Source organism: Glycine soja, chromosome 15, assembly GCF_004193775.1.
Source record: "Glycine soja cultivar W05 chromosome 15, ASM419377v2, whole genome shotgun sequence".
Lineage (NCBI taxonomy): Eukaryota > Viridiplantae > Streptophyta > Magnoliopsida > Fabales > Fabaceae > Glycine > Glycine soja.
The window spans coordinates 17,107,950-17,122,434 of NC_041016.1; the positions used below are offsets into that span (position 1 = coordinate 17,107,950).

A 14,485-nucleotide genomic window follows, 5' to 3' on the forward strand; every position below is an offset into this window, starting at 1 on the left:
CTCATATTTGTCTCCACTGCAGCGAACACTGACAAATGGTCGTCATTCTGCCTAAGGAAAACCTTGATGTCTGGTATTGTTCTGTGCATAACAGGCCCGACAACTACCTTAAAGGAATAATTAACAGGTCAGTATTGTTTTCGATACATTTGCATCAGCATAACTCAACAACATCAATATTTTAATGTTCCTCATATTCAACAGTGCTTTGAAAGGACTTGATGATACTCCACAACCTAAATCCAAGGCTGCTGCTAGGTGGATTATTGTTAAGGTACATGATTTAAATAAAACTTCTACTTATATATATTGTTTATGTGTGTGTACACTAATTGTAGTAAATGTTTAATTAATATCCAAATTTCATTATGTATTTAGTGTAATAAACAAAAAGGAAGCACTGAGTGCGGCTATTATGTCATGCACTGGATGTCCATGATAATCTTAGAAACTTTCAGGAATAATTGGGAAACGATAATTGTTTATTTCAAACAAAGTTGATTTTCTTATCATTGTTATTACATTATTAATTTATCTTTTATTTGATCATGCAATATTTTAATGATGTTAGACCATTGGAAGCAGAGAGATTGAAGGCGCTTGACATTCAGTGGGCACAATATTATCTAAAAGTTAGAAATCAAACATAAGATGTTAGGAAACTGTAACTTTAGGTTACTTAATTAGTTTACCATAGCTTGCGTTACATTTTTTATAATTGTTGTTTCATTTTAACATTGAATAATCTTTGTTGATAGTTATTCATAGTTATCAATTGATTTTTTACAATTGATAGTTTACTAGCTAGCTTTCTGCTAAAATCTATTTGAAAGCAAGAATACAAATGATATATGTTGTGTGTTGTGTGATCTGATTTTAAATTTACAGGTTAAATTTTGGTTTTTTTGAAAAAATAGAGAGAGTATTAAAAAAGTTCCTAAAAATAACATCGATTTTTTTAAAAAACTGATGTTAATATTCAAAACGTGAACATCGGTTAGAAACCGATGTTAACATAAAAACTGTTAACATCGGTTTTTTGAAAAAACCGATGTTAACTGTCAACATTAGTACATTTTTTTGTGTAATTCTTATTATATAACATCGATTATTTAAATAACTGATGTTGTCAATTTTACATTAACATCGGTTTTTTTAAAACCGACGTTAACGATAATACTTTCAATATCGGTTAAAAACCGATGTTAAAAATCATAAATAACCGATATAGAAAGCATATTTTCTAATAGTGAGAAGAACACATAATTATTTCTACCAATATAGTAAGATGTTTTCTCTCAAAGAAAATGCATTACGCGTTTCAACCCAAACTTTTTAAACTCTTTTTTTTTTAATCTTATTTATCTTTTATATTAGTTTATTATAAAATTATTTCTTTATGTTTTGATTCTATGTGAAATTATACCACTTCTATGTTTGTTTTTTGTTTCCTAATTTTTTTATCTAACAAAACATGTATATCAATTCATTTATATTGATTTTAATTTCATATCAAAATAATTAATCAAAGTATCTTTAAAAATATGAATGAATCTATGATTTTTAATTGTCTAACAAAGACCGCAAATAACTTTTTCACTAGGTATCCTATATGTATCTTTATCTTTATATATAAAGAGAGACGAGTTAGGATAATCGATGCAATCCTTTTTTCCGCTCAAATACATGTCAATTTCATAATTATATGAAATTGTTAATATTAAAATATATGTTTGTTTGTTTCACCATAATAACCCATAAATGACGTGACTAATAAATGCAAATATATGTTGCCTTAATTATGTTAATATACAATAACGTGTAAAATTAAATGGGAAGCTCATATATTAATTATTGGTTTGGTTTACTTTGCACAATTTTTGTTTTAATCAATAAAAACCGATTTGGGAATCTGAACACACGCATTATGCAAATTCTTTTTACTTACAAATTTCTTTAATTATATTTTTTTTTACATTACTAATCTCCTATTTAAACAGTTGAATCCCTTCAACATCACACACATGTAAACATCAGTTCTCAAGCAGTCTATTTGAGCAACCACAATTTTTTTAGCAAGGTTTTATTTTGTTCCATTTGTTGTGCATGATTAGTTATTTTTGTGAGTTTTAAAATGAGCAACCACAGTTGAATCCTTTTAACGTCACACACATGTAAACATAACAAAGTTTATGGATTTGAAAAACTATCTTATTGTTTTACGTGTTTTAATGCATTTTTGAAAGAAAAAGAAAAACAAATCTTATTTTAACCTATTTTTTTTTGTTTATAAAAAAAATTTACACTTCAGTTTTTCTTTTCGATTTCCTTATTACTATCAAGGATTTCATGTTTTGTTATTTGTTTTACTTAAGCCAAAACTTATAGTAATATCTTTTTTTTATGTGGGATAATATCTAATAACAATGGAATTTTCAATAAGTGATTCTGGTCTTTTTCTGCTAATGTCGATCCATCTAAGATATTATATCAATAGCAATGTATGTAGTTGTATATGTTTTTTTTATTATAATCTTAACATTTTTTAAAATTCATTTAAGATGAAATTGATATTAGTAAAAGTTTTAATAAATATTGGGCACACAAATTGTTGCGTGGAAAAACATACACAATAAATCCAAATTGGTATGCACTTGCATTAGAAGTTTCATCAAGTTTGGATAACCATGCTTTTGCTAAAGGTGATTTTACAATTTTAAGATTTTATTGGTTGGATATTAAGCATTATATTATGTTTAATTACGTTGGTGCAAATTCTTTTGATATGTGTATTTTAACAATTATGTAACTAAAGATAATATAATGCTTAATATCCAACTCATAAAATCTCAAATTTGCAAAATCACCTTTAGCAAAAACATGGTTATCCAAATTTGATGAAACTTCTGATATTAGAACATTCTCGTTTGGATACATCGTGCATATTTTTTTAGGCGATAACTTGTCTAAATAAAATAAATAAATAAATAAATAAATAAAAATACACACATTTCAATTGATAGAAGACAATTATAATACCTTGGATGGATCCATGTTAGCATAAAATAAAATTTAAGCCACTTATTGAAAATGTCATTGTTATCAAGTATGATCCTACATATAGAAAAGAGATATTACAATGAGTTTTGGTTTAACTAAAACAAATAGGAAAACACAAAATCCTTAACAATAATAAACAAATCAAAATGAAGAAACAAAGGTGTAAAAGATTTTAATAAACAAAAAAAAAAAGGTTAAAATAAGTTTTTTTTTTCTTTCAAATTCATAAACTTTGTTATTATGTTTACATGTGTGTCAAGTTGAAGGGATCACTACTAGAAAAGCTGCTTTCTACATCGCAAGAACTACATCGGTTCTGGAAAACCGCTTTAATAGAAGGCGCGGTGACAATTTTGTAAATAGGTGAAAAAAAATAAGTTTTAACGTCATAGATTCTAAGGCAGTTGTAAACAACCACCTTAGAATATTGAAAAAATTAAGTCAACAGCGGTTTTGACCTACGACCGTCGTAGATATAGTTATATAAATGCTGCTTGGTTCCTTAGGCATTCACTGTGTTTTGCTGAACCCTCGCGCCTCCTGAACCTCTTCCCCTAAACCTTTTTCGCTGAACCCTCGCACCTCCTTTACCGTCAAACGCACCCTGAACCTCTTTCCCTAAAGCTCGTGCGCCCTGAACTCTCTTTCCCTAAAGCTCGCGCACGCTAAATCTTGAGGTCGCAAACATTTTGTCTGTCAAAGTCAGGCACTACCGCAAACCCTAACTCAGGTCGTCAAACAGGTAATGTCGACAACCCTAACTCTATTTACAAAATTTTTATACATAGGAACATTCGCACACCCTTGGTCGCACACATTGAGTAGCATTTAGAGACCAAGCTAAGTTAGTTGAAGTTTAGAAGCCATTAAGGATCAGACCAAGTTTTGTGTTTTGGGTAATTTGTTATGACTTGTTCATTTTCAATCTCTGCATGAGTAAGAGTTAGGGATCTCTATAGCTTCCTAGGAGAGAATGTGTCAACTTCTATGTGGCAGTCACAGGTCTGTGATCGGACCTCTGCTCTTTTGTGATCATCAATGTCTTGTGTCTCCCTCCTCCCTTCGTTTTCTTCATAAAAAAAATCATAATCTGAAACTGTCGAAAGTCAAAACCCTAGAATCGTTCCCCAAGCTCTGCGGAAACTACATAACTAAATCACCTCAAATTGAGGAATTACTATTAATTTTCGTGAGGTATTAAATCTGTATTCCTTTTTAATTCGCCGTTGATGTTGTTCATGTTATGTGTTTCAATTCAATCATTTGTGTGCCTTTTCCATCTCAATGTTATTTATTTCATTTGCTAAATGAAGTTGGAGTCGTTAACTAGGATATGCATGCGTTGTTCAACTCAAATTCCCTGTTTCTATTTTATATGTTTTGTTTATGCATGCGTTGTTTGTTTTATTCATGAAAGAGTACTTTATATTTTGGTTTGATGTTTTTCTGGTGTCCATCTAATATGTAAGGAAGTTGAGATATTCTGAACTTGGAAGCACCATCCCTACCATTCTGTTTTCCTCATTATGTACTTCCTAAGAACTTGGCAATAGTTGAAGATTCAAATAATTTCTTAAAAGATGGGAAAATGTCAAAATATTACTTAATTTCCCTTGGCTGCTTTGAGACCTCAGGATGTCTGTAGTAGGCATTGATATCTAATGGGAGGAGTGTAGAATAGTACATGCTCTGCTCTTTATAATTATTAGTAAATTATAATTATTATATACTTTTAGGAAACCAATTAGACTAGATTGATAATGTAAAATAATGCTTTGCTCTTTAATTATAAATTATATTTGTGATAAATGCTTTAAAAGTAGTATTTAAGGTTGTCGTTAACAAATTCATTAGCTAAAATAATTCGATCTTCTCCTTCATCTAGTGTTATATGATCTCCGATTTCCTTTTTCAATACACAGTGAAAGTACCTATCAAAAAACTTTAAATCAAATCAATTAAGTTAGAGATGTTTATGTGTATGAGAATGAATAAGATGTAAATTTTCTTTTCTCTATGTGAGTATATGAGTTAAGGGAGGAGGTTACAACTCAGTAACTGCTCCTCATCAGTTTGTGCTATACTCCTTTAGTGGGGATCATGCATTTGGTCTTGCTCGAGTATATGACATGTGTGTTGAGTACCTATTAAGTTTATGACCTGAAGGTACATAGGTGTTTCTTTTTTAATTAGATAGTATTTGGTTCAATTTTTTTAAAAAAGAAATGTTGAATCAAACAATTTTTATATAACAATTCTTAACTAAAAATAAATTTCTTATGTTTAGAAGAAATTATGAGAGTAATGAAGTTTTAGAAAAGTTAATTGGATAAACTATCTAAACTTTTGGAGAAAATAAGTATGAAAATATGTTGCTTTAATTTCTTTCCTTGCAATGAACACTTCGAATGTGGATCTATTTGTAGGCTCTTTGGCTTCAAAATAGTTGTTTGTGACCAAATGGTCTTCGAAAGTAGTATGAGTTGCCTCTTTCATACAATTGTGTATTGACTTTTTTCTTTTTTTGTCTTTTATCACTTCTGAAATCACCTTTGGTCCTTTTTCAAAATCCTTATCTATAAATTGTATTTGAATTTGAATTTTGACAAGCAGTTTTGACTTAGGTTTCCCAAGGCACATTGTTTGACAATTTTTGGAATCGATTAAGAATTTTTCTTCTAAAGCTTCATATTCTGCAACATGATTCTCAAACTGCTTCTGAATACCTGTAGTAGTGCTTGTACATCAGTCTTTTTGTCTTTTTTGTTTCGCTTTGTTTCAATCAGTACTTGAAATTCTAGGATATATTCTTACTTCTGGAAGACATTTCACTTCAGTTTTAAGCATGCTGCTTCTGATATAGCAATTTATTGCTTCAAAACAATGTAGATACGTTCATATTAGTTCTTGTTCAATTTACATCTTCTGATGGAGCTTTTAATCATATGAAGATTCTTGGCTTGCTACCTTTTAGTCAAATTCATCCCGATCATATTTATGATCATACATAGTTTTTGGTCTGATTGCATTTTGATCTTCTGAAGGTATGCTCAGTTTGGTATGCTTCTAACAATTGTCCTTCTAACAGGCCTTGTTTGTAATGAGAAATCATCGTACCTTTTAAGCTTTTGGACACTTGCATACTTTAGTTTCATTGACCTCCAGCTTGATGTTCCATGGTATAAAATAAATTCATGTTCTTATAATCACATTCTGAAAACAAATCATTAGTAACTTAAGTTCAACAGACTTGAAATTTGCTTCTTGAAATTGTCTTATCATTAAAAATTCATCTTATCAGGGATTTAACCTCAACATATTGTTCTAGTGACATTAATTGTCTATCTTTAGTTTGTTGCATGAGTCTTTCTTAATAGGAATGTTTTAGTAGTTGATAGGGTAGCAACAACCTCATGTCATAAAAGTGGGATTTAATGAAAATTATCGAAATATAAACTCTAACAAATTCGAATTGAGCAAATATTCTATCTTTAAAAGTACATGTAATCTCTATAAGAAAAAAACTAAACTAAACCACTCTTAATAATTTATTAATGCTGGTATCTATAACGCTATTGTACCTATTCCTTTTTCTTTTTCATTTGGGTTAATTTAATATTGCAACTCAAATTATTACAACCAATTAACTGTGCCATACATTAAGATGTAGTAGAAATTATTTCAATCAAAGTCTTCAAATCCTGTGCTGCTTGTCCTTCAAGCTTTTAAGCAATCCATTTTTTGTGAACACCTTTCCTTCCATTACCACCCCAATCTCCCAAACATCTTCTATCAATCTTCCAACCACCCCTTGATCACCAAAGAATGGCCTGCAGATCATAGGAACCCCACCACAAACACTCTCAGTCACTGAGTTAGCTCCACAGTTAGAAACAAAAATACCTATCAAATAAAGTAGGCTAAACTCTGGGCTTTTAGAAAAGTCCAAAGGGGTTAATAAACTAGCTTATTTAGAAATAATATAATTTATAATTGAAACATTAATAATAAATATATAATAAGGTTAATTATACTAAGTCTCTGGTAAATTAATAAATTTTATTGAGTCACTAATTTTTTTTTTTTGCGTCCTGAATAAAAAAAAATTGTTTTTAGTTGTTGTTATTTTGTCTTAATTCTTTAAATATCTATTTTTATAATGTTTTGTTCATTTGTATGAGCTCTTTTGATAAATATTTAATATGGATTAATAAGAAATCATCGTCAAATTTTAGGGACAAAATTGCAAATATTAGAAGGATTAAAACAAAATAACAAAAATGAAAAATAATTTTTTATTTTATTAGAAACTTAACATAAAATAAAAAATATATTAGGAAACTAAAATAAAATTTATTAATTCATTAGAGAAGGTACTTCAAGTATTACTTTTGGTTCATCCTACATTTTCCAACAAAGTAAAACAATAATGATATAGAGAAAAGGATCAAAACTAAAATGAAATTACACAGTAAACAATTGTGAGAGAATGTCCACATTTGAAACCTTTGATAAGATTTTATGCATGTGGTTGCACACATGGTTAGCATAACTTAAGTTTACCTCTTCACTCAGTTGATCACACTATAACCAGTGACATTTATGATGACTGCATGATTTTCATCCCTGATGCGTACATTAGGTTATAGATTGATACACTTTCTCACTGGGCATTTGTACTTTGTAAAGGTCTGTTTGAAAATGGCCAACTGTATATACCAAATATAATCTTTTTACTAGAGGGGATTGTGATCTTCCTTTCCCTAATCTCACTGTCTTTTCGTCAGTTAGTAGAGACATTTTTGGCATGGAGTCCTTGTTTATAAATGCTGAGGGAAACCTTGACCTTCTTTGCTTACCAGAAAAAACAACTTCTAGAATGGAAGTAGAATTTCAAATGAAATTAGAAGAAATATATATGAATTATGCATGAGTATGGCACAATTTAGAAATCTATATTTACACATATTTCTTATAAGTAGGTATATCCTTTCTTAAAAACCTCAAAGTTTGTATCATCCATGAGTCTTTGACCACTTTGATGCTTCATGTTGCCACTGGTAGCATAATGAAGTAATTACCATATTTTGGTAATTCCCAACCTTACATTGGTCCAATTCAGCCAAATCCACAACATCAACACAACCTTTAACAATGGAGTTGGAAACTAACCCCCTTCCTCTAACATGAACAGTCAAAACACTGCGATAGAAAAGCGAGAAGTAAGTTGTTTATCCATCTGTCGCGACTACGGTGCCATCTATATTTGTGAAGTTGACACTTTACCTATGACAACGAGTGCTTCTTTCATTTAGACCTGTAGCACCTACAACACGGTTCTTCTGACCAATTCTCATCAAGTCTAGAACATCTTGACTACAAGTAACCGGAACTAACAATGCATCAGCCACATTGCTGTCATTCAATTGAAAAGTGTTTCGTATGTCTAATGTATATATTGTAAAGGAACTGAAAAGCCTACAAAATAAATGTCATTGCTAATTTCCATGTGAAATTAACAAGTTGAGTTTTGTTGTTGAATAAAAGACCAACATATATAAATTGCTTAAAGGATATCTTTTGTTAGAGCCATGACTGACTAGAAAATGTCTCACTTGTTCATTGTAGATTTCAATCATCTGAACAAAAAATTCATATTATATGCCTGTTCTTTCAATCTCAGATATGAAGGCATCAATTTTTTGCTTAAACTCTACCTGAATTAGATCCCTGTCTGAGTCTCGCCTATCTTTTACTACCCTAGTTAGTTTATAAATGCCATGTATAGTAGTGAAACATGAAGACAAAGACCTATACTTTATTTACTCATCTGGAAGTGCTAAAACTGCATCCATATTGTCTTTCTTATTGTAGCCATCTCCAATCCATGAGAATGTGCAATAACTGGGTGTAAATCCAGCATCAACCATGCTGAACATTAACTCATTTGCCCTTTCTAGTTCATTTGTCTTGTAGAACCCATGAATTAATGCTTTATATGTAAATGGATCACATTTTAGACCAGCTTCTAATAGCTTGTTCTTAAATTTCAAAGTTGATTTCAATTCTCCAAACTTGTAGTAAGCATTAATTAGTGTGTTGCCTGTGATATTCTGAGCTTCAATTTTACTTTCAGTCATCTCATTCAAGACTTTGTTTGCATCCCTTATCCTACCATCTTGGGGCAGCCTGCACAAAATTGAATTAAATGAAACAACTCCAGGGTACAATTAATCCCTTAGCCTCCATTATTTCTTTCATTTTCAGAGCTTTATCTAGTTGATTTGTACATGACAAATACATATTTGAGCAACATTAGTTCACTAGATGTCATTATGTCCTTCCTTCATCCTGATAACATAGTCCTTCAGGCTGGTCATGTCATCACCACTCTTAGTGGAGTGATACCTCAGCAATTCAGCTAGCTTTGTCTTGTTTTGAGAATCCTCATCAAGACCAAGTTTCAGGTTGTTAGAGAAGGCTTCATAAAACTTGTTATAGTCTTACAAGGCTAGTAACCTTGATGGTAACAAGTTCGTCATTGGCATGACTATAGTTTTCCTACATGGTAGTATACTAGTATGTCTAATGCCTAATGGAATTTCAGTGATATTTGAATTATTCTGAGTCAAGTTCTTAACAAATTATTTTGCTAAATTGTTTGCACGTGTTTCTCCAATAAATGTTTCTCTTGCCAATTTGTAAAGCATCCCGATGCAGGTGGTACCAGAACCTTGCATCCAAAATTAAAGAAGCAAAAGATAAAAGAGGACATGCTGTAAAAAATTCTCAAGGAAGTTACTCTGTCAGCCTATCTACATTGACTCTGTCAGCCTGTCTACATTAACCCAGAATTGATTAAAATCTTTTCCTTTTTTCATACAGATGATTTGATTGTTGATCCACGTAACTTGGAGTGGATGAGAGAAGCCAATTGTCCCATTGTAAGTAAATCTTTCTTTTATAGTATGCTTTAAGATATACTGTTTGAACATTTATGTCATTTCTTATTGCATGAAAGGATACAATCAAGAAGGGCATTTTCTTCCTGCAGCTTTTCTTGATGGCATTGTCCTAATAATTTATTTGATGAAAATATCATAGTTGATAAAATGAGATGAATCCCTGTGAACACAATCAACCTGATGGCTGACTTAGGAGAAGGTTGATTCCATAGTCCCTACAAATGTTCTTGATGGCATTGTCTCAATTTAAGGGCATTTTCTCTCAAATGCTCACGTCTCTCCCTTCTATGACTTACTGACTTAGGAGAAGGTTGATTCCGTAGTCCCTGCAAATGTTTTCCTTGGACTGCATAAGAACCCCAAGTTTTAATGTACAAATGACTCTTATCAATAAGCTAGAACAAGAGTATTTTATTTTGAATTCAAAATGCAAAGAATTGATTCTTGTGTGGTTTGGAGGTCCTCGACACATTTTTGTTGATCTTTTAGTCAAAGGGTATATAATATTTCTCTTTCTTGCAATCCCAAATTAATAAAATAGTTATTTACTTGAGAAGTAAAGCAGAGTGCTTCCATTTATTTAACTATAAGAGTGAGATTGAACTTAATTCTTTACTATTCCCTTATTATAAAGAACTATTCTTTTAAGCAATTTTTCTTTTGGCATTGTTTAAATTTTCTCATGGTGAAGTTTCTTGCCACTATGTCTGTATCCTGTTTATTTTTTTTAGAAAACTCAAATATTTGATTTTGGTGTTTGGCTCAGGTAGCTGATATAACTCACTCACTACAACAGCCTGCTGGAAAGAAGGTGTGTTTAGTATTGTTTATTCCCATATTTGTTTGATATTAATTGCACTTTGAACTGTATATTTCATGTGACACTATTTTAGCTTGCAATGTTTTAAAAACCACAAAATAGTGGAATAAACCTTTATGGTTGAAGTACTGGTGTCAACAATATCTGTTAGAATATTTGAATTGTTAGTGCTTTCTGAGTCTTAGTATGTTAGCAGGATAGTATTGTGGTACACTAGAACATGACCTAGATTACTAGTACAACTGTACAAGTAGTGTTGTTTGTATTTTACAGCACCAGGACATGAATATCATTTTAAGTGCTTGGAGATGAAAATCATTTTGTTGTTACAAATTATTGCAATGAAGCTTTAACTTTTGCTGATGGTGTTTGCAGACATACACTGGAAATATATTGATAGCCATGAATCCTATTCAAAGGTTACCTCATTTGAGTGCAACTAGTACCATTGCAAAGTATAAAGGGGTGGCTTTTGGTGAGTAGAGCCCACATCCTTTTGCAATTGCAAGTTCTGCATATAGGTATCTTGTTGTTGCTTAGTTTTTTTGCCTTTGTATTATAGACTAGAAATATTGAAATTAATGATAAAACTATGTACTTTTTAAAAATCCATCACTAAAACCAGATTATTGTATATTACCTCTGATCCTTTTTATTATCATTTGTTTCTTATAAAAATGACAACTGATAGTGGTTCATAAGGAAAGAAATAAATTTGAAATATCAATTTAGACAATTGAAGCACTAAATGATATGATGTTGGAGAAATAGTGTCAAACTGTGTCGTCCTTGACTTTTTAGAAAACTTTGCATGATATGAGTAGTTTAATTTTTTTTTTATTGCATAAATGTTTTTACAACTTCTTATTTATAATCCAGTAAGAAACTAAATATTGAGGCCACAAAAAATTAAATTTTGATCCATATCACTTGTATGGCATAATTTTTTATAGTATATTGATTTCATTGCAGAATTTTGATTGGGGTAGTACAATTTCATTGTTGAATTAAGTCTCATATGAGACATGAAATATAGTTACAACTAATATTGAACAAAAAAAACAAAAAAAAAATTATCTCTTCTACATCGGTTGCTGACCAAACGATGTAGAAAGTGCTACTTTCTACATCGGTTATTAAAACAAAACGATGTAGAAAGTAAATATTCAACATCAGTTAAGAGCCACAAACGATGTAGAAAATCGACATTCTACATCGGTTATCAGAAAAACCGATGTAGAATGGCATAGCATCTACTACGGTGCCCAAATAAACGACATAGAAAATGCGGTATTCTACATCGGTTATCCCAACCGATGTAGAAGGGTACATAATACTACCACGGTTCTGGTTGAACACGATGTAGAAAGTAAGACATTCTACATCGGTTCTAGGAACAACCGATGTAGAATAGTTAACAAAAAATGATATTCTATATCGGTTCATCGCTAATAACCGATGTAGATGTCTAAATTTCTACATCGGTTTTTGCTGATAATCGATGTAGAATGTCATACTTTCTACATCGGTCAGATGACCGATGTTGAACAACGCGAGACTTTCAACATCGTCTGCTACGATGACGCGTCATAACCAATGTAGAATGGGTCACAAAACCGATGTAAAAAGACTATTTTCTAATAGTGGATTCAACCGTATTTGCTCATTTCAAAACTCACAAAAATGACTAATCATGCACAACAAATTGAACAAAATAAAACATAGCTGAAACCTTGAGAACTAGTATTTAGATGTGTGTGGCATTGAAGGGATTCAACTGTTTAAGGGATTAATAATGTAAAAAATTATAATTAAAGAAATTTGTAGGCAGAAAAAATTTGCATAATGCGTGTGTTTTGATTCCCAAATTGATTGATTAACTAAAGCAAAAATTATGAATAATAAACAAAGCCAATAATTAATATATCAGCTGCCCATCTTTGTAATTATAAATTTAATCAAAATCTAACATATAATATAGTTTTTAAACCATGATTAATCAATTGTATATTTATTGCAAATAAAATTACCCGTATTACAATTAATTAAATGTAAGTTATTACCCCTGATCCAGGTAATTATTTTAAATACATAGAAAAATAGAATTATAATTAATTAAGATTTGTAAAGATTACCTGGATTACATTAAGGAAAATGCTAGTATGCACGAAGAGTCTTATAACTACATTTGTTCTTGATTTTCATTAGGGGTGGGTAAACGGGTCCTGGTCCATGGACTGACCCGCAGGGCCCGCGGTTTGCACGGGTTGCAGACCAATTTTTTTAAATGTTCCATGATGATGTCATATTTTTTTGCCTGCCCCGCTTAACCCGTGGACTATGCGGGTTTTGCCCGCGGGGTCCGCGGGTTGCCCGCAGCTCGCATTAGGTTTAATTTGTGTGATCCTGATCAAATTATATTAGGTTTGATTTTCTCTTTTTCACTTTAAACTTTTTTTTAAAATATCAGATAAAGAAATATATTAGATAAGATAAAGATATAAAGATAAAAAAAATATTTAAATTAAAAGATGATAAAGATAAAAAAAGATAAGATAAGGAAAATAAAAGATAACAAAAATAAAAGATTAAGATAAAAAAGATAATTGATAACCCGCTAAAAATCTTCTTTTTTGATATTTTCTCGATCTTTTTCTCTTTTAATCTATCATTTTCATATCTGAAAGTCATAAATAATAAAAATATCAATTCTTATCATTTAAGCCAAAAATAATTGTTATATAAATATTTTTAAAGATATTTCAATATATTTTTATGATAAAAAATAGCTCATATTATATTTAGTAGTTGTAGCAGGCTAAGAATATTTTTTCTCCTCACGTATGCTTAACAAATATCGAACTAGGCTTCTTGTTGATAATATATACTAAAAATTGGTTACTAGTATTTGATATGCAGGATAAATAATATTTAATAATTATTGTCTTTTAATCACTTAACTTGATTTTATTCTAATATTTATTCTTATTTTGAGTTTTAGTAAAAAAAATGAAGATATGGAGATGGAGAAGGCTCAAGCTACTTTAAATATGAAATCATTTGTTGTTGGAGATGTTTGAATTTCATATTTTAGATTTATTGTTTGGATTTTCTTTTGTTAAGACATTATTTATTTTATTGATGTAATTGACTAATTATTGAGATTTTATTTACACTTGTATTGAACTTAATTTGATTGTATTATATTTTTATTAAAATTAAAATTCTTTTAAAACTAGGCCCGCGGACCGGTCCGTTTGATCTGCGGGGTCCGCAGGGCGGGGACGGACCAATTTATTTGGCCCATGTAAGAAGCGGGGTGGATTGGACCGGTCCGTTACCAATGCGGGCTTATACGGGCGGGCCTTACACGGGGCGGACCGGCCCGCTTACCCACCCCTAATTTTCATCAATGATTTTATTTTTTAAATTAAGATGCAACCAATAATATTCAGACACATGTGTTTTTGTACTATGTTCGTGGATATAGTATTCATATTATATAGCACTATTGTTACATTAAATACTAAAAAATGATTTATGCATATTAATTTATTGATTGATTAAAAATGGAGATAGAGCCCATAGAATATTTTAAACCAAACTTTTTTAAGAATATAAATAGAACATAGGCATGATG

At 30.7% G+C, this 14,485-nt stretch overlaps 1 protein-coding gene across 1 annotated transcript; it reads right to left on the minus strand.

The window, feature by feature from the left end:
* Positions 1–6,754: 6,754 nt before the first annotated feature.
* On the minus strand, positions 6,755–9,200 carry LOC114385900 (kinesin-like protein KIF1B). Its single transcript, XM_028345937.1, has 4 exons — positions 8,887–9,200; positions 8,347–8,475; positions 8,168–8,262; positions 6,755–6,963 (listed from the first exon to the last, which is right to left on the minus strand). The coding sequence occupies exons 1-4, from the start codon at positions 9,198–9,200 to the stop codon at positions 6,755–6,757; spliced, it is 747 nt and encodes a 248-aa protein (XP_028201738.1).
* Between the last annotated feature and the right edge of the window lie 5,285 nt (positions 9,201–14,485).

Coding starts and splice junctions, on each gene's coding strand:
- LOC114385900 (XM_028345937.1), bottom strand. CDS start 9,200: ATGACTGAAAGTAAAATTGAAGCTCAGAATATCACAGGCAACACACTA. Junction 8,263..8,346: donor AGAAGCACTCGTTGTCATAG/GTAAAGTGTCAA, acceptor TTTCTATCGCAG/TGTTTTGACTGTTCATGTTA. Junction 6,964..8,167: donor TTTGGCTGAATTGGACCAAT/GTAAGGTTGGGA, acceptor TTTATTTGATAG/GTATTTTTGTTTCTAACTGT.